Here is a 20,687-nt window from a genome sequence, read left to right on the forward strand (position 1 = left end):
CAGAACACACAATGTACCTTTCTAAGATTCATGGTATTATTTATCATAAGGTAAGGAAATCATAATGTGCTCTTTCAATATAACTTTAATTTTGGTTTCCAAACAATATGTATCTCTTCCAAGGCTAAAAGCACTAAAGGTACACATGAACGCTAAGGAAAAATCTTAAAATTTCCTGACATGCATTAGCCATCCTATTTATCTAACAAATAACTCGTTTGTTTATGATGGCCTACATCATTAATCTAGATAAATAAATGTGGAAGTGAAGGGAGCTGGTTTGTGGTTTTATCCATTGCCCAGCAACCACTGCTCGCACCTGCTTTGCAGCAGGGCACCGCGGCGTCGGCTTAGAGCAGTGACAGCATATGCCAACTTCTAGACCAACACAGATCCGCGCTGGACAGCCTAAGACCTCGCATTTACTCCTGGTCACCAGGGCAAATTTTATGTCCCTAAAATGTTAATGTTTGTTGCAATTATGTGCTGAACACGCAGCAGCTTTTTTATAGGATCGAATGTTTGAATTGTTTTTTCTTTGACAAAGTGTAAATGCCTATCAAGTTAATTATATGCCTTTATCTTTAAAACCAATTTTTATGAAGGTTGAAAAAATTATGACTAAAATAGGCTCCTGATAAATGAACATACTCTAAAAGATAATAGAAAACATATAAAGAGCAAAAATAAAACGTGCCCCTCCCCAGTGTGCAGCTGAAACCTGCATAATTTTATTAACCAGTGTCGCCCCAATAAGTTCAATAAAAAGGAAAAGAAAAAAATAAAAGTGCCCCTCCCTACTCCTAATTGCCTAGTTTCATTCTCTCAGGTAACCATCCTTCCTTTTCGTGGGTTATATATTATTTATTATTAAAAACACTTTTCAGAATGAACAGATAATTAAGTATAAATATGATCACAAAACAGATTTAAAATAGATTTTATAAATGACACATTTATAAAAAAACATGCAATTTGAGAAACATGGTAAAATAAAAAATTTCTTTTGCATTAATGTAGGATTTGAACATTATTAAAGATATGTAGCAAAGGGTTTTTAAAACCTATTTCACCATTCTTCTATGATTGGAAGTAAAGCTTGCTTTTTTTTATAAGCTTTTATTTGTGATCTTTAAAAAATAATATAGCAATAATTCATATTTGATTTAAAGTGACAGGCACTTTTATTTTTGAGATACAGTAGATAAGCCTCTTTAAGTGAGTGATTATAGTGATTATATTGGAGGTATATGAATAAGATGCTACTTATTTCCTCAGCCAAAAAGTCTGCCCTTCAATAACTGTGTACTTCCATTAATTACTTTGAATGCTTGGTGCTATCACATTTGTGCTACAAAGATGGCTAAGATGTGTGTTTCATCAACTTGCCCAATGACTGAGGTAAGTTACTACCTTTCTGAATCCGTTTCTGTATTATTCATTTGAGCATAATTTCTGCCTTGACAGTTGGAGTTTACTAGTCTTTGCTATTCTCCATGGATACAGTGGAAAATGAGAAGCAAGACAAACACGTTGACGATCTTCATTGACATGAATAACTGGAAAAAAGGTCCCTCTCTCTAAGAACAACTGTGAACACAGCTGCTTTTGTGGCTGGGACTTTTTGGAATTTGGGATAATTTACAAACAAAGGAAAAGTCCCTTTTGACAGTCAACAAAGTAGTTATTTTATCTTTTATTTTTGAAGGAGTGCTTTATCAGAAAGACAGGAGACCTGTCTCTCTCAACTCCTTGTTCTATTAGAAACTAGCTACATTGGACCAATATATTACTTTATGTCTCTCAACTTTCTTTGTGTATAAACTGTAGTTAGTATCTGCCTATTTTCATAATTGAACAAACTTTTAGTGAGCAGTTATCATGTGTAACAATACAACAAATGCGCCTTTCCTCTTGTTTGTCTCTGGAACAAAGCCCTCCTGTGGACCTTCTCCCGTGAACATGAAGAAGAAAAGCTTTTTCTCTACTGAGCCCAAGGCCGATGACAGGGACACTGATGTACACGTTCTAGAGGACACAACAGTCAGTCCCAGAAATGATTATAAAATTATAAAATTGGAGCTTCTTGATCTCTTACTACAAAAAGATATCTCATTTGGAATGAGACAAGGTCAAATATCAAAAGATATAGCTCAAGCTTCGAAAGTCCAAGAAGAACGATTTTCTTCTCAGAAACAAAGTTCACCATAAATTTACATTTTGTTTTTAATGTCTGATAGAGAGATATACAATATTAATCTACAGATCAACTCTGCAATCTATTCGTAGCATACAACGTGTGCAGTGGTTCTCAAAGTGCAGTTGAGGAGCACTGATACAGAGTTTTTATTTATTTATTTATTTATTTATTTATTTATTTATTTATTTTCATTTTCCTGAAGCTGGAAACGGGGAGAGACAGTCAGACAGACTCCCGCATGCGCCCGACCGGGATCCACCTGGCACGCCCACCAGGGGCGACGCTCTGCCCACCAGGGGGCGATGCTCTGCCCATCCTGGGCGTCACCATGTTGCGACCAGAGCCACTCTAGCACCTGGGGCAGAGGCCACAGAGCCATCCCCAGCGCCCGGGCCATCTTTGCTCCAATGGAGCCTTGGCTGCGGGAGGGGAAGAGAGAGACAGAGAGGAAAGCGCGGCGGAGGGGTGGAGAAGCAAATGGGCGCTTCTCCTGTGTGCCCTGGCCGGGAATCGAACCCGGGTCCTCCGCACGCTAGGCCGACGCTCTACCGCTGAGCCAACCGGCCAGGGCCTGATACAGAGTTTTTAGAAGAGGGCTCTCTGATCAAATAATTTTGGGAAATGCTGGGTTAGACAAAGCTATATGTCTTTTCCCCGATTGAACTGCTTCGTTACTTTAAATAGGACTTTCTAAGTGGGGACTGCATTATGTTGAGCTTCCTCCCTTTATTTGACCAGAGAATCCTTTGTTGACTCGGTGCATTTGGTAGGACTAGCGTCACTCGACATGTGTTTGGGACATGCTGGCATATTGTACCCTCTAAGAGTAGTCATCAGAAACCACAAATGATCTCAATATTGTGTGCGCTCTCTTTCCCATGTGCTCCCTGCACCCCACCCCTCCTATTCTTTCCTTTTGAAGTTGTTATAACACTGCCTTTCTGGTTTCTTCTGCACGTCACCTAACACTCACCTTCCAGGTTTGCCATTTTCAACAGGTCGCTCTCTTTGCTGACAAGCCTGTTATTTTATCCGGGTTTAGATTCCTAACCCTGTCCTCAACGCCCTCCTGATCCGATGTTCCCAGCCTGCGTTTCTGAACTTATATCCTGCTTTTCCGCGACCACAAAGAGTGCTCACTTTCCCCAAATCTGCTCTCCAGTTTCTATATCCCAGCCTCTGCTCATGTGGTCCTTTTGGCTGAAATGTATTTTTCCAATCCTGTCTGTTTTGTTTAAGTTTATTTGATGTACCACCCTCCTTTGTTAAGCCTTCTCTTAGAATCATCTCAACCTTTTTGAAAGGCCAAAGGAATGAACATTAAGTTTTACTTAGTGCCAAGGATTTGCTCTACGTCAGAAATTATTCCATCATCTTATACACATAACAGCACGGCGAGTGGTACTTTCATTGCTGCTCAACAGGACAGTGCCAGCTTGACAACAGCAGGGATCCAGTGAGGTCCAGAGACAGTTCTCAGTAAGTGGCCCCGACACCTCCCAAGCCTAAAAGGTGTCGGAATGTAGCACAGCCATCACCCTAACTTCCAGATAAAAAGCTTGGGATAGGAGGGGAAGAGTTAAGGGGCCACTGCTCTCTTGTGGGGAGTGCCATGTGTGGTGAGAGGAGAGTCTACCAATGAAGCCAGTTTCAAAGATGCTGTTGGGCTCTGGCAGACCACCTCAAAGACCAGCTGTACTATGATATGAAGAGATCGACAGTTCATTCCCCACTGGAGATCTGTGTAGACAGAGAACATGCTAATCTGTCCCTGTGCTGCATGAGCAAGGCAGAGAGAGCTAGAGAGGAGGAGGGGCACGGGCGGAGCAGCCCACATGTGTAGGAAATGCCTGTGAGACCAGCAGAGCTTAAGTCAGCCTGCTGCGGTCTGTCCACAATGAAGACCTGTGTGGCAAGGAACCATCCGGAAAAAGCTAGTGAGGCATACAACTGTGGGCAGGGGACAAGGTGACACAATCGCTGTGCTCTGACATCAGTAAATAATATGGTGTGGACACCCTAGAGGCCCTCTGAAGAATTCATCTACCTAGCCTGTGAGAGGGCCAGCACCTGGAGGCCTGCCTCAGACGTACCGGAGAAGTCGTTGTAACCAACGTAGGACTCTAAGAGTGACCAGCTGTGTGAAGAAACACATGCCCTGTTATCACTGCAGTCATTTGCTCTGGCCTTGCAAAGAGAAGGGAGAACTAGAATCTTCAGAACTAGACTGTGGCCTCCAATCCCTTCAACTGCTCAGAAAGCGCGGATCCTAGTTTACGCCTGCGTTGGGCAAACGGCAGATAAGATTTTAGACTGCGTTTGAGATTCAAGTTTTAAACAATATTGAATTTTACTAAACAAGTGAGTCTAAGGTTGTTGAATATGACAAAGATATACTTAAAGGATAGGAAAGAATTTGACAAAGCCAGGCAAAAGCCACCTTGAGAGCAAATAAAATTGCTTAATGTGTCTAACTTTTGAGTTGTGAATCTTCAATAAACTGGTTAAATGAATAGGCTGGCTGTGGCTCTTATTATTTTTTTCTTTTTCTTTTTATGGTGACATATTATATAGTCCAGAGTAAAAGACAGTCAATGGGGGAAGTAACAGTCACGGCCTCTGGCCTGGTCACTTGCAAATTCCATAAACAGAGTTATCGAGAGTTATTAGGATCTAGCTTGTTGATACTCTAGGTCTGGGCATCGAGGAATCACACTGCATACTCTCTTATAATTCTCTTATTTTGGATAACTGGGTTAGACAAGTTGACCCAGCAATTCCTCAATTATAATTAGTGAAGACTTTATCATAGCAATTCCAGTTAAAAGAGTAATTTTATAATAGCAATTATGATTAAGATGAAATGGATGCAGTCAACATAGGAATTTTTACACAAAGAAACATGAGCTCTCCCTTAATGAGGGAGACAAAAAGAAAACAGTCGGCATTAAGGTGGATAGTTGCACCTTCTTCCCCTCCCCCATACTCTTTCCTCCCAGTGCACCCTTCTCAGGGAGGGCTCGAAGCATATGCCAAGAACACAACAGAGGTGCCAGGTAACTTTCTCTGCACCTCACTTTCCAGGACAAAACCCCGGCCTTGCCACTAATCAGCCATACAACCTTGGGCAGGGCAAAGTGGGGGTGGGAGTGGAGTAGACATCGACAGATTTTAAAATGTTAGAATTCTAGGAGTCTCTACAAACCCTGTCTGCTTTCTATTTAATCTTTCCAGTCATCTGACATTACTTCACAGAGAAGCCTACTTATATGATAGTTGCTTTCAATGCTCCAAGTGGGTCAACGCAACAGCCTGTTAACAGAGAGTACCCAATGTCCCTGCAATCAGTCAGGATTTTATCTTCTAGAAATCTGCTTTAAGACAAAGCCTTCGTCAGTGCACAGTGTTTCTAAGTAAGATTTGCTTTGCAGTGAGTGTCTAGGTTATTCACTCCTCTTGCAGTTCTCCAGCAAGGATTTTTGCAAGCCAGACAGCCTGGGTTTGATCCTCAATGTGCCATTTACTACAAAGTGACCTAGGACATCAATTATTTCATCTGTAAAATGGCACATACTTCATGGGTTCTTTTGAGGATACATACAAAACAAAGTGCTTAGAACAGTGCCTGGCATAACAGATGTTAGCTACCGTTTTATTATTTTATGGGTAGATTTGAGTTTAGCTGCCATCCCCACCCAGGCAGCTTTATGGGTGTCACGTAGAAAGCTCAGTGCTTGGGGTTTAACGTGCTGTGATTGCTGTTCTTTGAATCTGAGTCTGTGAGTGAAGTCCGATGGGACACGGAACTTGTGCAGAGGAGAGGGGGCTTGGCTATGGGCAGCCCCTCCTCCTGGCTTCTCGGGATGGGTTCTTCACTGTTTGCTCTGCCATCCCCCTGCTCCAGCCCCCACTGCCCCCCCCCTCTGCCCTTCCTCCCCAGGGAATGCTGTTGCTCTCTGCCGCTGTTCAGAACCTGGATATGGATGGGAGAAGGGTCAGGCTGGCATGCGCACGCTGACATCTGGAGGTGGGGTATGAAAGCAGCTGTCCTGCCCAGGGCTGGCAGTACCTCAGAGCGTTTTGTGGGCACTGGGCAGGGGCAAGCCTCTCGCCCACCTCTGATCCAGGCACCTGCCATGTTCCCATGTGGTGGGTGCAGTACGCATCCAGCGTGGTGGGAGCAGTGGGGCTGTGGGAAGGGAGATACCTGGCCTGACTCCCCTGCCTCTGGCCATGGCGCAGAGTATCAGTCTGGTTGCTGGCAGGAGGGGAAACCTGACATTTGATGGACTGCTTGTTTCCCAAGTCATGGTGTGAACCCCAGGGCCTGCGAGAGCCTGTGTTCCGAGTATCTGTGTGCCTGAAGGAGCAGGACCTAAACTAGCAAATAAAAGTGCCATTACAGGTTGAGAGACCACAGAAGAAAGGAAAGCTTCATGTTTAGTACCTTTAATGGCACTTTTTCTGGCTTTTTGAACACAGGGCCTCATATTTCATTTCCACTAAGCCCCACAAATGACATGCACCTGTCTCGCCGGCAAGGCTTCCTGTCTTGGAGAGCGTTTAAACGGGAACTTTTACTAGGTGTCACTACAGAGAAGTCATGGGTGACAGGCTGCGACCATCTGCATACGGACAATATATTCATGAACATCATCGATGAATTTAAAAATGAGACTCGAATAGCTTTTTTAAAATAAACTCAGAGTAACTCAGTATTTCTGAGATTAGCATTCTCTTCAACCTGTGCGGTAGAGATCTTGGATTGCCTCCATCTTGAAGTCTCAAGTCTTAATCATTAGCCCTTCGGACAGAATACACATTAAAAGCAAACAGAAACAAATAATGTTTTAAAAGTCTCCCGTGGGAGGTCTTCTCTTACTTCCAATGGTCGACCTGATTAAATGTGCTTTCATTCTGAGGAACATCTGTTTCTTAAAACATTTGAAATACTATATATGTTTATAGCATAGTAATGATATAAATTTCTCACCCCAAATTTGAATCAGTAATATTTCTCACAACAACATATTGTGGAAGCTGTGGGCAACGGGCTGAGATGGACCTGTAATGGGAATGAGGAAGGCAGGGGAGAGGGCTGCAAGGCCAGGGAGCCAGGAGGAAAGGTGAGCTTGGCATTAGAACAGCCAATAAGTTACTAAGAATTATTTAAACTATAAAGGCTGAAAGGTCAAGCCGATAAGAGCACATTAAAATAAAAAGTCTCAGGGATCACATGCACTATGAACGCATTTTTAGTTTGGGTAACATTTTGGAGTTTTCATTTCAGCATTATTTTCAGTTGAACCATTTCACCTGAGAAATGATTTCCTCATTTATATTTTCTGATTGATGAATGTCCCCAGGGTGCTGCCAAATTAGAATCTGCTACCCAATACTCCCCACAACCAGTCTTGCCACTGGTTCAAAAGTGCGCTGAACGGAAGCAGCAGACCCATTCCAGCGAGCGGTCGGGAGCATCATCACGGGCTGAATGGAAAATCAGGAAGGAGTTCAATGCAGGGTTTTAGCGAATGGATTAAAAAAATGCCAACATGGTTAAAAATTCTTGCAGAACAAAAGCAGTGGTCTGATACAGTATTAGTTATATTTGTGCCTTCAACATATGCTACGTACAGTAATCTTATAATTTTCTGTCTCTTTTAATGGCAACAGGTTAACAGCCACAAGGAAAGTCTTGCACACCCAGATCAAAAGGAACCTATTGGCATGAGGCATCCTGGCACCAGACTAGACTTACGCATGCTGACATGTCAAAGCCTTGAAACAGAAACTTCACAACTTCCTCATGAATGCTGGAGGCAAGTCACTGACTTCAGACTAGCTCAGAAGTACACCTTTCCAGGGACAGCATTCAACCATGCAAACAACAAAACTGGGCAAACAAAGCCTGGATACATAGTTGGAAGTGAAGGTCTTAAGCAGAACAAACTAAGAGCCTGCTTCCAAAGCTGTCAGGTTTCAGACAAAAATCCAAGACTAAATACAAAATAGGGAGTAAGGAGTATACCAAATAGTGATTTTGACGGATGGGGCCGGGTAAGCATTGAGCAGCAGCCCCCATTCCCATACCACGGCCGCAACCCCCCTCACCTGGCTTCTCGGCCGGCAAGAGAGCCAGGGGAATGTGATTCCATTCCATCTGCTCCTTGGCACTCACCTTCTTTCTGGTTTATCTTGCGGTGCGAATCTGCTCGTGCCCTTGTGTCCTCTCCAACTTTCCTCCCTAGCTTTGCCGCTTATGGTTCTTAAGAGCAAGGGTTCTGCACTGGGTGTGCCACAGTGCCTGACACTGGTGGACACTTAATAATGCATTCAACATTCAACATGACTTCTGTTGAGTGACCTCAATTGATTAGTTAGTACTATTCCAAGTTAAGGTATAAATGTTTCAGTGAGTCCCAAGTTTTTAAGAATTCTAAAGTTTTACTATTCCTCACCAACTATTCCTCTGCTTAGGAACTGAAAGATACTTTCATTCCTTTTATCTATTTTTTCCCCTGGCCGGAACACAAGAGTGCTGGAATGGATGCCTGCGTCAGTGGTTACCACTTCAGTACAATTTAAGCAAAACAATTTGAAAAAGTGCCAAACTATTTCTGGGATTGGGCAGACAATAGTGACCCTTCATGATTCCATGAATAATGTAAACAGGGAACATACTGCTGACGGCAAAGACAAGGAAAAAAAAATTAAAAGTAATTGCCTAAGCAATAAAAATAGGTGTAAGATTTTAGCAGGGCAAACAACATCTGAAATGGAAGCTCATACTCTGTTTAGGCAGAAAGTTCACAGTTTCCATTTCTCCACTGGCAAAATTGTGTTAATGATAACGATTTGTTTCGAAGGTCTCTGACTTTGCAGTCAAGGAACTGTGCTGTTTTGTGCTTAACTCTTCTGTCCTGCTTTCTCTCTTACCAAGTAATTATCCAATTACTTCAATAAAAATAGGTAATGTAGTAGTCAATATAATTATTTCACTTCATCAAAACTGTGTCAGAACTTTTCATGAAGAAAATATTTAAAAACCCACTTTTTAAGGCCAGACTAGTGAACAATTTCAAACATCAGAAAAGTTGATTATTTTTCAGAGAATACACACCACCTTACAGTGTACAATGAACATTTTTCTATACTTATTTTATCACCTCTGTCAACATCTACCCTCCACTAATTGGTCGTTATTTTTGGTGAATTTCAAAGCACGTTGCACACACCAGTACACTTTATCTCTAACCACTTCAGCATGCATATTGTTAACTAGAATTTAATATTGTTTATAATTCTTTTTTTAAAATGGTTTATTGTGATATAACTCACTATACAATTTATCTGTACGGTTCCTTTATTTTTAATTTTTAAAATTTTTTATTGAATTTATTGGGTAACATTGGTTAATAAAATTATAGTTTTAGGTTTCAGGTGTACAATTCTGTAACATATCATCTGTATGTTGTATTGTGTTCACTACCCAAAGTCAAGTCTCCTTCCATCACCATTTATCTTCCCTCTGCCCTCTTTACCTGCCCACAATCCCCTTCCTCTCTGGTAATCACCAATCTATTGTCTGTGTCTATGAAGCGGTTTTTTTTTTCTTAATCCTTTCACCTTTTTCACCAGGCCTGCCAAATCCCTCCCTTCTGACAGGTGTCAGTCTGTTCTCTATCTATGAATCTGTTTCTAATTTGTTTGTTTCTTTTTTGTTCCTTAGATTCCACATATGAGTAAAATCACATGGTATTGGTCTTTCTCTGTGTGTGCTTCTTTTATACATTAAACCAGTTAGTGGAGAAAATACGGAACATTTTTCCCTCTGCTTTTATTACGTGTGTCAGCTAACACTTTCAGATCTCCTGCTGATAAACATACAGAGCAACAACTTGAAAACGACCACAGATCCTTCCTGTGACCCTAATAAATGAGAAATTTCATTACTAGAATGATAGATAACATAATTATAAACCTCAACTTCAAATCTGAGTCAAATGACCTTTCATCTATAATCATTCCACAAAAACTGTCACTGAAGACCATGGGGTCAAACATTTTACCACAGGTTTGCACCAACTTATAGGTGCAGATTTTCCAAAGACAACTGCATAGCATCACCTGCGACTGGTGGTCAACTCTTGCGGACTGGCATGAATGGCATGAAATTTCTGGCAGATGCCATGGGTCTGCAAACGGGGGTGGAAAAACACTGTGATAGACCACACTAACAAAATGGAGGATACAAATCATATGATCATTTAAATAGATTCAGAAAGATCACCTGACAAAATTCAACATCCATTCATGATAAAAATTCTCAACTAACTGGGCATACCTGGAGCAAATCTCATAATAAAGGCCATATATGACAAGTCCACAGAGAACACCATACTCAATGGTGAAATGCCAAAAGTGTTTCCTCTAAGATGGGAAACAAGAGAAGGATGCCCACTCTGATCACTTTTATTCAACACTGTACTGGCAATCCTAGCCAGAGCAATTAGGCAAGAAAGAGAAATAAAAGGCATCCAAATTGGAAAGGAGAAGGTAAAACTGTCTATTTGCAGATAACCTGATATTATATATTTAAAATACCCAAAAGAGCATACCAAAAAAGTGTTAGAATTGATATACAAATTCAGTAAGGTTGCAGAATTCAAAATTATTATTTGAAAATCAGTCAAATTTCTATATACCAGCAACAAACTATCTGGAAAAAAAATTAAGAGAACAATCCCATTTACAATTGAATGAAAATAATAAATACCTAAACATAAATTTTACAAAGGAGTTGAAAGACCTGTACACTGTCAAATATAAGACACTGATAAAAAAATTAAAGAAAATACAAATAAATGAACAAACATTCTTTACTTATAGACTGGAAGAATTTATATTGTTTAAATGCACATACTATACAAAACCATATTCAGAGACAATGCAAACCCTATCAACATCCCAATGACATTTTTCACAGAAATAGAACAAACAATCCTATGCATACAGAATGACAAAAGACTCAAAAAGTCAAAGAAATCTTGAGAAAGAAGAACAAAGCTAAAGGCATCATATGTCCTGATTTCAAATTATACTGTAAAGCTATAGTTATCAAAACAGTATGGTATAGGCATTAAAACTGCACACAGATTGATGAAAAAGAATCGAGATTCCAGAAATAAATTCATCTATAAATGGTTAATTACTTTTTGACAAAGGAACCAAGAATATTATAATGGGGAAAAGATAGCCTTTTAAAGTGTTGGGAAAACTGGGCAGCTACATGCAAAAGAATGGAACTGGATCACTATATTATATTCTACATAAAGATCAACTCAAAAAGGATTAAAGACTTGAGCAAGAGACCTGAAACTATAAAACTCCTAGAAGAAAACGTAGGGGGTGAACAATTTGACATCAGTCTAGGCAACAATTTTTTGGATTTGACACCAAAAAGCAAAAGCAACAAAAGCAAAATTGAACAAATGGGACCACATCAAACTAAATAGCTTCTGCAAAGCAAAGAATATCATCCAAAAAACTGAAAAGGCAATCTAAAAATTAGGATAAAATATTTCTAAATCTTATATCTGATAAGGGGTTAGTATCCAAAAGAGTTAAAGAGCTCATATACCTCAACAGAAAAACAAAACAAAATAAAATAAAATACAACCTGATTAAAAAATGGGCAGTGGAACTGAATAGATATTTTTCCAAAGAAGACATAAAAATGGCCAATAGGTACATAAAAAGATGCTCAACATCACTAATCACCAGAAAAATGAAAATCCAAACCACAATGCCATACAATCTCACACCAGTTAGAATGGCTATCAAAAAGACAAGAGATAGCCTGACCAGGCGGTGGCGCAGTGGATAGAGCGTCGGACTGGGATATGAAAGGACCCAGGTTCGAGACCCCGAGGTTGCCAGCTTGAGCGTGGGCTCATCTGGTTTGAGCAAAAAGCTCACCAGCTTGGACCCAAGGTCACTGGCTCAAGCGGGGGGTTACTCAGTCTGCTGAAGGCCCGCAGTCATGGCACATATGAGAAAGCAATCAATGAACAACTATGGTGTCACAACAAAAAACTGATGATTGATGCTTCTCATCTCTCTCCATTCCTGTCTGTCTGTCCCTGTCTATCCCTCTATCTGACTCTCTCTCTGTCCCTATAAAAAAAAAAAAATTAAAAAAAAAAAAAAAAAGACAAGAGATAACCAATGCTGGCGAGGACGTGGAGAAAAGGGAACCCTCGTACACTGCTGGTGGGGATGTAAGTTAGGGCAGCCTCTGTGGAAAACAGTACGGAGGTCCCTCAAATAATGAAAAATAGAATTATTATATGATTTAGCAATTCCACTTCTGGTTATATATTTTAAGGAAACAAAATCAGTTTCTTGAGAGATATCTTTATCTCATGTTCATGGTACCATTTTTTAATAACAACAGCAAAGACATGGAAACAACCTAAGTGTCCACTGCTGAATAAGTGGATAAAAAAAAGTGATTCTCACACACACATGAATATTATACAGCCATAAAAAGGAAAGAAACTCCTCCATTTGTGACATGAATGAACCCTGAGGATATTATGCTCAGTGAAATAAGTCCAACAAAGAAAGACAAATAATGTGGGATATCACTTACATGTGAAATCTAAAACAGACAAATAGCGAACAGATCGGTGGTTGCCAAAGGTGGAGGCTGCAGCATGGGGGGAATGGGAGAAGGGGGTCAAATGGTATTAACTTCGTTATAAGATATATAAATTTTGGGAATGCAATGTATATAGCATGATGCCTATAATTAACAACACTGTTCTACATATTTGAAAGTTGCTCAGGAAGTAAATCTTAAACATTACCACAAGAAAAAAATTTTGTAAATATGTGAGGTAAGAAATTTAAACTTACTGTGGCAATAATTTCATACAATATACATATATCAAATCATTATGTTGTATAATTTAAACTTATACAATATTATATGTCAATTATATCTCAATAAAACTAAGAAAAAATCATTTTTGTTTGGCAGATATATCCACATACAGAAATTATCTTATATCATCTTAGGTGGTTAATATTAAATTCTACATCTAGGTAGGTGGAAATATTTATAAAATGTTGTACTAAGAATTTCATGATATTTGTCAGTCAGTCCCAGCCACTGTATGGACAGTACTGCTAGCTGCCTATATTAGGGAATGAATATAGTCTAAACCAGGGGTCTCAAACTCAACTCAGCATGTGGGCCACAGAGCAAGATCACAGCCATTCGGCGGGCCGCACTAGGTCTACAAAAGGCAACTGTTATGCAACACTTTTCTCACTGCAGTTGAAAACAAAAAAAAATCAGTACAACAAGCACAATCGTACATGCAGTTTACTCAGTGTCACAAAACGACCAGAAACTGTAGTTCGCATCACAACTGCTGTTAACTAAGCTAATATCTAGCTAGGATGCTAGAGAAATGAAAAATACAAGTAGGCCCCTAGGCTTACTTAATTTTATCCAAAATATTTTGAACTTCGTGGATTAGTCTGCGGGCCGCACAAAATTGTTCGGCGGGCCGCATGTGGCGGCCCGTGGGCCGCGAGTTTGAGACCCCTGGTCTAAACTAACATGTTTATTAAAAAAAAGGGAATTTAGGTGACTGTAAGTTCTATGAGTCAACTATGAACACGGTTCCCCAAAAAACTGAATATATTCCTAGGTCCATAAACAAAAGCATTATCCTGATGTTATGGACTCTTTGGTCAACGTGATAAAACCTGTGAACCCCTTTTCAGAATAATGTATAAAAAAATACACTGGTTTACAAAGGAATCAAATGGCACTTAAATGTTATCTAATAAGATCATTTTGATATAGTACTAGCTGTGTTTCTTAAACTAACTATTAAATAACACATAGTAAATGGGCCTAATACTTGCCAAAAGAGATGAATAAAAATGGTATTTTGAGATACCTGCATAGTTATAATATTCTATGAAAAAATCTGTGATCTATTGATGACTGAGTCATGGATGCTGATAACGTTACTGTGGTTTGTTACCTATATTCATAATTAAGAAACTTCAGTGAGTGGACAGTGAAAATAAAGATGTAAATTTCTCATCCACCTGATTTGCTGGAAACTCTGAATGCTATCCACAAATCCCTTGTTCTTTTTTTTTTTTTTTTTTTTTTTTTTTTAACAAGAGAAAGAGAGAGAAGGACAGACAAGGGCAGACAGATAGGAAAGGACAGAGATGAGAAGCATCAACTCATAGTTGTGGCATTTTGGTTGTTCATTGACTGTTTTCTCCTATGTGCCTTGACAGGGGGGCTCCAGCTGAGTCAGTGACCCCTTGCTCACGCCAGTGACCTTGGGCTTCAAGCCAGTGACCTTTGGGCTCAAGCCAGCAACCATAGGGTCATGTCTATGATCCCACGCTTAAGCCACACTCAAGCTGGTGAGCCCATGCTCAAGCCAGGACCTCAGTTTTCGAACCTGGGTCTCAGCATCCCAGATTGACACACTATCCACTGCACTATCCCTTGGTCAGGCATTAAATTCCTTCAACAGAACAAGTATCTGTTTATGATTCCATGGGCTTATGGCATTTGTGGCATCCTCATTCACTTTCTCCTTTCTTTGCTGCTGCTTATTTAACAAGTTGGGGAGAATGATTGGAACAAAAGATGCATGAGACATGGGGTAGTTTATGTTCAAAATTGTCCATTATTTTCTTAGCACTTCATAAAATTCCACCATTATTCTAGTCTTAGTTCAAGTCCTATATTCTTTAGTTTAACTCTCATTTTAGCCCTTCATTAGTCTCTATTTCATCCATCATTAGTTTCGTCTCCTCCCCTAGTCAAGGAGGTGCAGAGAATTTGAGAGTGTTTGCCATTTAGTATTTAATAGCTAAAGCATACAATTCATCCAATTGGCAATGCTGTCCAGCGTGCAAATCACCTCTATGGCTGTGGGGAACTGAGACTATGTGTATTTTTATCGGTCACTGTCAAGTACAATGGATTACTGAGGGCAGGCTACACAAGGTATATCCTTGACACTAATAATAACATTTATGCAATTATGAGCCAGATACTCTTCTAAGCATTTTGCATATTCATTTAATCCTCGAATCAGCCCCATGATGGAGGTACTATATTTACCTCCATTTTACAAATGAATAAGCTGAAGCACAGACAAATTAATAAAGAGATGGAATTTAAAACCAGGTACTCTTTTCCAGAGCTAGTTCACTTACCCAGTACACCATACTGGCAGTCGTGATATTAATAAATATGAGAGATCCTCGTATATACCTGCAAGTTTAACATGAGATCACTCACTTGACAATTAGCTTTTCTTCCACTGAACTCCTATATCCCTTGACTGGGTAATCATTAACTTAGCCTTATACTGTTAGAATTTTATTACAATAAGAGCAGCTACCATTTACTGAGTGCTGGCTATGTGCCAGATCCTAAAATTAGTGATTTCATATATAGTTAATCTTTGTAACAAACCCATGAGGAAGGAAAGGAAATGTTGGCTAATATAACGTAAAAGATTAGGTAGTAAAGGAGCAAGGACTCTAAGGCTGTCTGAATCCATGCTTGAAACACTACACTATACTACTTCTCTATGGGTTTTTACTTTACTTCTATAACTAGATTATATCAGACATTCTTTGAAGGCAGGGATTATGTCTCATATTTACTTATTTTTTCCATAATACTGTGAATGCCTTAATCTTAATACCAAAATATCTGGGGTTTTTTGATTGATTGATAAAACTGACACTTCACAGAATTCAGCAACATGTGGTATGAACACTTTGTAATCACTCATTAACTGTGTCTTTTGGAAAGTTTAACCTAAAGTCTTCCAGCTTCAGCCCCCTTATCATTAAAAGGAGGAAAATATGCTTAATTATAGGGTTTTTAAAGATTAAAAGGCAATAATACCTCTAAAATATTTATAATAGTGTCTGCTACATAATTCTTCCAAAATGCTAGCTTCTTACTCCCTTCTTTGAAACACAATTTTTTGGCCATGTCCACAATGACAGATTTTAGTATACAATTTTGTACAAAGACTTACATTTGGTCATGCAATTGTTATAATTTATAGTATTTAGTCTAATTTCTTTTTTTTTCTTTTTCTCAAAATTCAACTAAAATGATAAATGGCAGTTTATTTTAAATCAGAGAAGAAAATTCCTTTCTGAGCCAATAAAGTAGTTCTGTCTCTATGGTCTACCAAACTGGTTACTGAAGAGCAGATATGAAAGAAATAAAAGGTACGCAGAACAGCGGTCTATATCCTAATCCTCGGGACCTGTAATATGTTACTGCACACCATAAAGGAGAATTATGGTTACAGGTGGGATTAATGTTGCCAAATGGTTGACCTTACAATAGCGGGATTATCCAGGTTTATCTCAGTGGGCCCCATGCAATCACAAGGGTCCTTAAAAGTGAAAGAAAGGGGAATAAGAAAGAATTTGAGAGGTAGCAGCTTAACACGGACTCAGCCCAACATTTCTGGCTTTGAAGATGGAGAATGGGGTCACCAGCCAAGGGATGCAGGTGGCTCCTAGAAGATGGAAGAGGCAAGGAAACGGATTCTCCTCCAGAATCTTCAGAAGCAACTCAGCCCTGCTGACCCCTTGACTTTAGCCCTGTAAGACTCTCTGGATATCTGTTCTCCAGAACGGAAGGCAATACATTTGTATTGTTTAAGCCACTAAGATTGTGGTGATTCATTAGAGCAGCAATGAGAGACGAATACTGTCTCTCATTATATGTAAATAATACCACAAATTTGGAATTGTGCAGAAACAAATATACTGTGGTTTTAAAATCTTTCAAGTGACCGTATGAATAACGGCAGCATTATTTCTCTTGATTAGACTGGGTATAGAAATCAAGAAAAAAGTAGTATAGTAAAATCTATCATTACAGATTTATTAATAACATTTACTTTTAGTTAATTGGGTTAGAGACAAAATTTTTCTTTGCAATTTATTCTTGAGTTACTGGAAATGTCCTTAGATTTGGGAACATGATCAGAGAATAAGAAAGAGTTTTAATTAGAGCAGACAAGATTTTCATTTGTACTAAGAAAAGGTATTTTTGATACTGTCACTCCAAAGCCTAAAATACTTCTTTGGCTAATTAGTACTAAAATGTATTGTCTGGCTCTTAAATCCCTCCATCTTACCAAAGTTAAATATATATTGAACTTCTGATCATGCTAGTCTCTGCTATACTATCAACAGATTTTGCTCATTGCTAAATTCATTCTTTCTTTCTTTTCTTCCTTCCTTCCCCCCTCCCTCCCTCCTTCCTTCCTTCCTTTTTTAATAGAGACAGAGAAAGACAGAGAGAGGAACAGATAGGAACAGATAGACAGGAAGGGAGAGAGAGGAGAAACATCAATTCTTCACTGTGGCACTTTAGTTGTTCATTGATTATTTTCTCATATGTGCCTTGACCTGGGGGCTACAGCAGACTGAGTGACCCCTTGCTCAAGCCAGTGACCTTGGGCTCAAGCCAGTGACCTTGGGCTTCAAGCCAGCGACCTTTGTGCTCAAGCCAGTGACCATGGGGTCATGTCTATGGTCCCATGCTCAAGTTGATGACCCCTCGCGCTCAAGCCAGATGAGCTTGTGCTCAAGCCGGCTGATCTTGGGGTTTCAAACCTGGGTCTTCTGCGTTCTAGTCCAACACTCTACCCACTGCACCACCACCAAGTCAGGCACTAAATCGTTTCTTATGGTATCTCCACTCCACCTGGAATGTTCTTTCTCTGCCCATTCAGCACAAACTAATCTTCCCTTACTCACCATAGCATTCACATTCTCTAACTGCATTTTCACCTCTATTATTGCCCATCATTTTCTCTTACTTGCATGTTACTCATTATTATTTCAGGTTTGTATGTTTTGCTTCCTTGTTAGCTTTTTGATGATTGATGCTGGCTGATGGGTACATAAGGGTTCATTATACTAGCCTCTACTTTTGTACATGTTTGAAATTTTATAGCAAAAAAATAGTTAAAACAAAACTAGAGAGACACTCTTCTATCTGTAAAGTATTCTGTTAATTTCTAGGTTTCTCTTCCCCTTGCACTGTAAGGTGGATGGAGTTGGTTCACCTCTAAACTTATACCTCTTTTGGTTGAAGAAACATGATATAAAAGAAAGGTACAATGCTCAAAGAATCACGGCCTTATCCAATGTCACAGTAGTTGTCTACAAAAATTACTGAAAATTATATTATTCAAGATAAAACTTTGACCATTGCGCTGTAAAGAGAAGCACGAATAATTCAACTCACTGGTTCATAATTTATATAACCTTTGAAACCTTTGCTTCAACGTTATTGCTACAGGATTCCTTGTTAGCATATTTCTGGCAAGACATGATTGAGGCAGAATGTTTCGGTCAACATTCAATAAAGAAAAAGTTAGAATCAACAGTAAAACTTACTACTGCTAGTTTATACTATAAAGTATTAACAACCCAAAATGTTAATTAATTTCTAATTCTCTATTCTATTATTTAGATTTCATGAAGGTTGATTGGACTTGATCCATCATTTTACGGAAAATTAATTATTTCAAATACATGCGCCACTCTATGCAACCTGCCTGATTTGCATTGAGGAAAATTCAGCAGAAGTAATTGAGGCACAAGCAAATACTGGCACTGACTGAACTCAATTTTCATTCCAAATTTCTGCAAAATCCCAAGGCACAGCACTATCAGATGCAAGGGGGAAAACAAACAAAAGCAATGTGAAAAGGGAACATGAAGAGAGAATATTACAAGAATCAGAGAACAAAGGGATTGCAAAACTATTTTAGTGCCATAGATGAGCAGTGAGGGCTTCATTCAGGCAAGGTGGAATAAGATATCATATGGCATCCTGACAATTGATGTCTTCATTTAAATGTAAGAATTTACATTCTAATTAGAAAGAATTTACATCTTAATCAGAGGCAGCTGTATTATCTTGTTACTGTTTTTTTCAAAGGTAATGAACTAAAGTACTGCTGTGCTTTTTCAACCAGAAACTAAATAGACAGCATCCAGTATTATTTTATAGCTTACCTGCTGTAAGCTGTTATTAATATTTTCAAAGATTAAATTTCTCACTAAAATATTTTTAAAATGGAAGTTGTGTTTGACATCACTAGAACAGTATGATAAGAACTTATTTAAAGTATTTAAACAAATCCTTTTCTTCCTTGTATTTTAAATGTATTTATTTATCAAGCTATTAGAAGCCTCTTATGATTTACTAATATAATATTGTTTTCATAGAAAACAATGTAGAAAAGCTATTAAAGCAGGTAGGTATCATATTCTGTTGAAACCCAGTTGTTCTTAAACTTACATTTGGTTATAAGAGGTCATTTACTAAATACAAAACTTTACCATTTAAAGTGTATTGTTTTTTCTTCCTATGATGTTTAACAAGGAAAGATAACAAATATGTATAACAGAATGTTTTGCTTGTTTTATGCTATTTTGTTACTACCTCATTAATGATGTTTAAAAATGTAATGTTTCACAGACACACACAATTCTGAGGGTGCCCAGGATTGCCAGTTAGTGAAATTAAAGGAAATAATGCATTCAAACGCATACTTCTCTTGTCTAGGTTGTTCATAATGGTGGTTGCTAGACCTAGGTATTGGTAGTTGGTGATATCTTTACAAAATTAAGCCCATCATTCATGTGAGAATCAGCATGAGCTCACTGACCCATGGTTTAGAAGAAATTGGGCTTGGCCTAAAAGAAATCAAGCAGGAGAAAATTACAAGTGTTAATAAAAATGTAAAATGCCACCTTTGTCCCTAGCACTACGCGTCTTTGGGTTATGAACACTTATTTTCATCAGCTGCATCATTAATATGAAGTTGTAGGATGAGCCAGTTTTTAATTTATAGGTTTACGATTTAATTCCTTATGTAATATATATTTTTCATTAAAGAAAAGAGAAGGAAAATAAGAAAAAGAATAAAGTTGTATCTACCAGTCTATTAAATATTATTTGATTTAAAAAATTATAGAGAGAGTCTGAACTAATTCTGAGGTACATATATACCTTTATCATCATACTGACCTTCTGGATCCGTACATATAAGAGAAAAACAGGTCACATCAAATGTGCTATAGTTTAAGACAAGAATAATAAAAATAATTCCAGGCAGGTTAAAAAAGAAAGATGAAATTAGTTTAAAGGCGGCATGTAACTGACCTAGGCCACTCTGATGACAAAGAGAAGATAATTATTAGTTCACTGGTGTTTTTTCTTGTATTTCTACTAGACAATTTATAGAGGAAATGGTTCAAACGGGTCTGGCTGAATTACTGGCTCTGAAACATGGCTTTATATTGTTGTCAGAGGTCGTCAGCCCGCTTCTGAAAGGTTTGTCTGTCTATGGCTGTTCTGTGTATGATTTGT

The 20,687-nt window shown here is 38.7% G+C and overlaps 1 protein-coding gene across 2 annotated transcripts in view; it reads right to left on the reverse strand.

Moving 5' to 3' along the window:
* Nucleotides 1-20,687, reverse strand: part of ELP4 (elongator acetyltransferase complex subunit 4) — a 206,282-nt gene that overhangs the window by 38,749 nt on the left and 146,846 nt on the right. The window contains exon 10 of one of the 2 annotated variants that reach the window (XM_066363839.1): nucleotides 12,858-12,914. The exons of the other annotated variant lie outside the window; for it this stretch is intronic. Within the exon in view, the coding sequence (XP_066219936.1) occupies nucleotides 12,867-12,914 (48 nt within the window). The 3' untranslated portion in view covers nucleotides 12,858-12,866. Of the gene's footprint in view, nucleotides 1-12,857; nucleotides 12,915-20,687 lie in introns of those variants that run through there. 2 annotated transcript variants of the gene reach the window in all.

Source organism: Saccopteryx leptura, chromosome 1 (assembly GCF_036850995.1).
Source record: "Saccopteryx leptura isolate mSacLep1 chromosome 1, mSacLep1_pri_phased_curated, whole genome shotgun sequence".
In the NCBI taxonomy this organism is placed as follows: domain Eukaryota; kingdom Metazoa; phylum Chordata; class Mammalia; order Chiroptera; family Emballonuridae; genus Saccopteryx; species Saccopteryx leptura.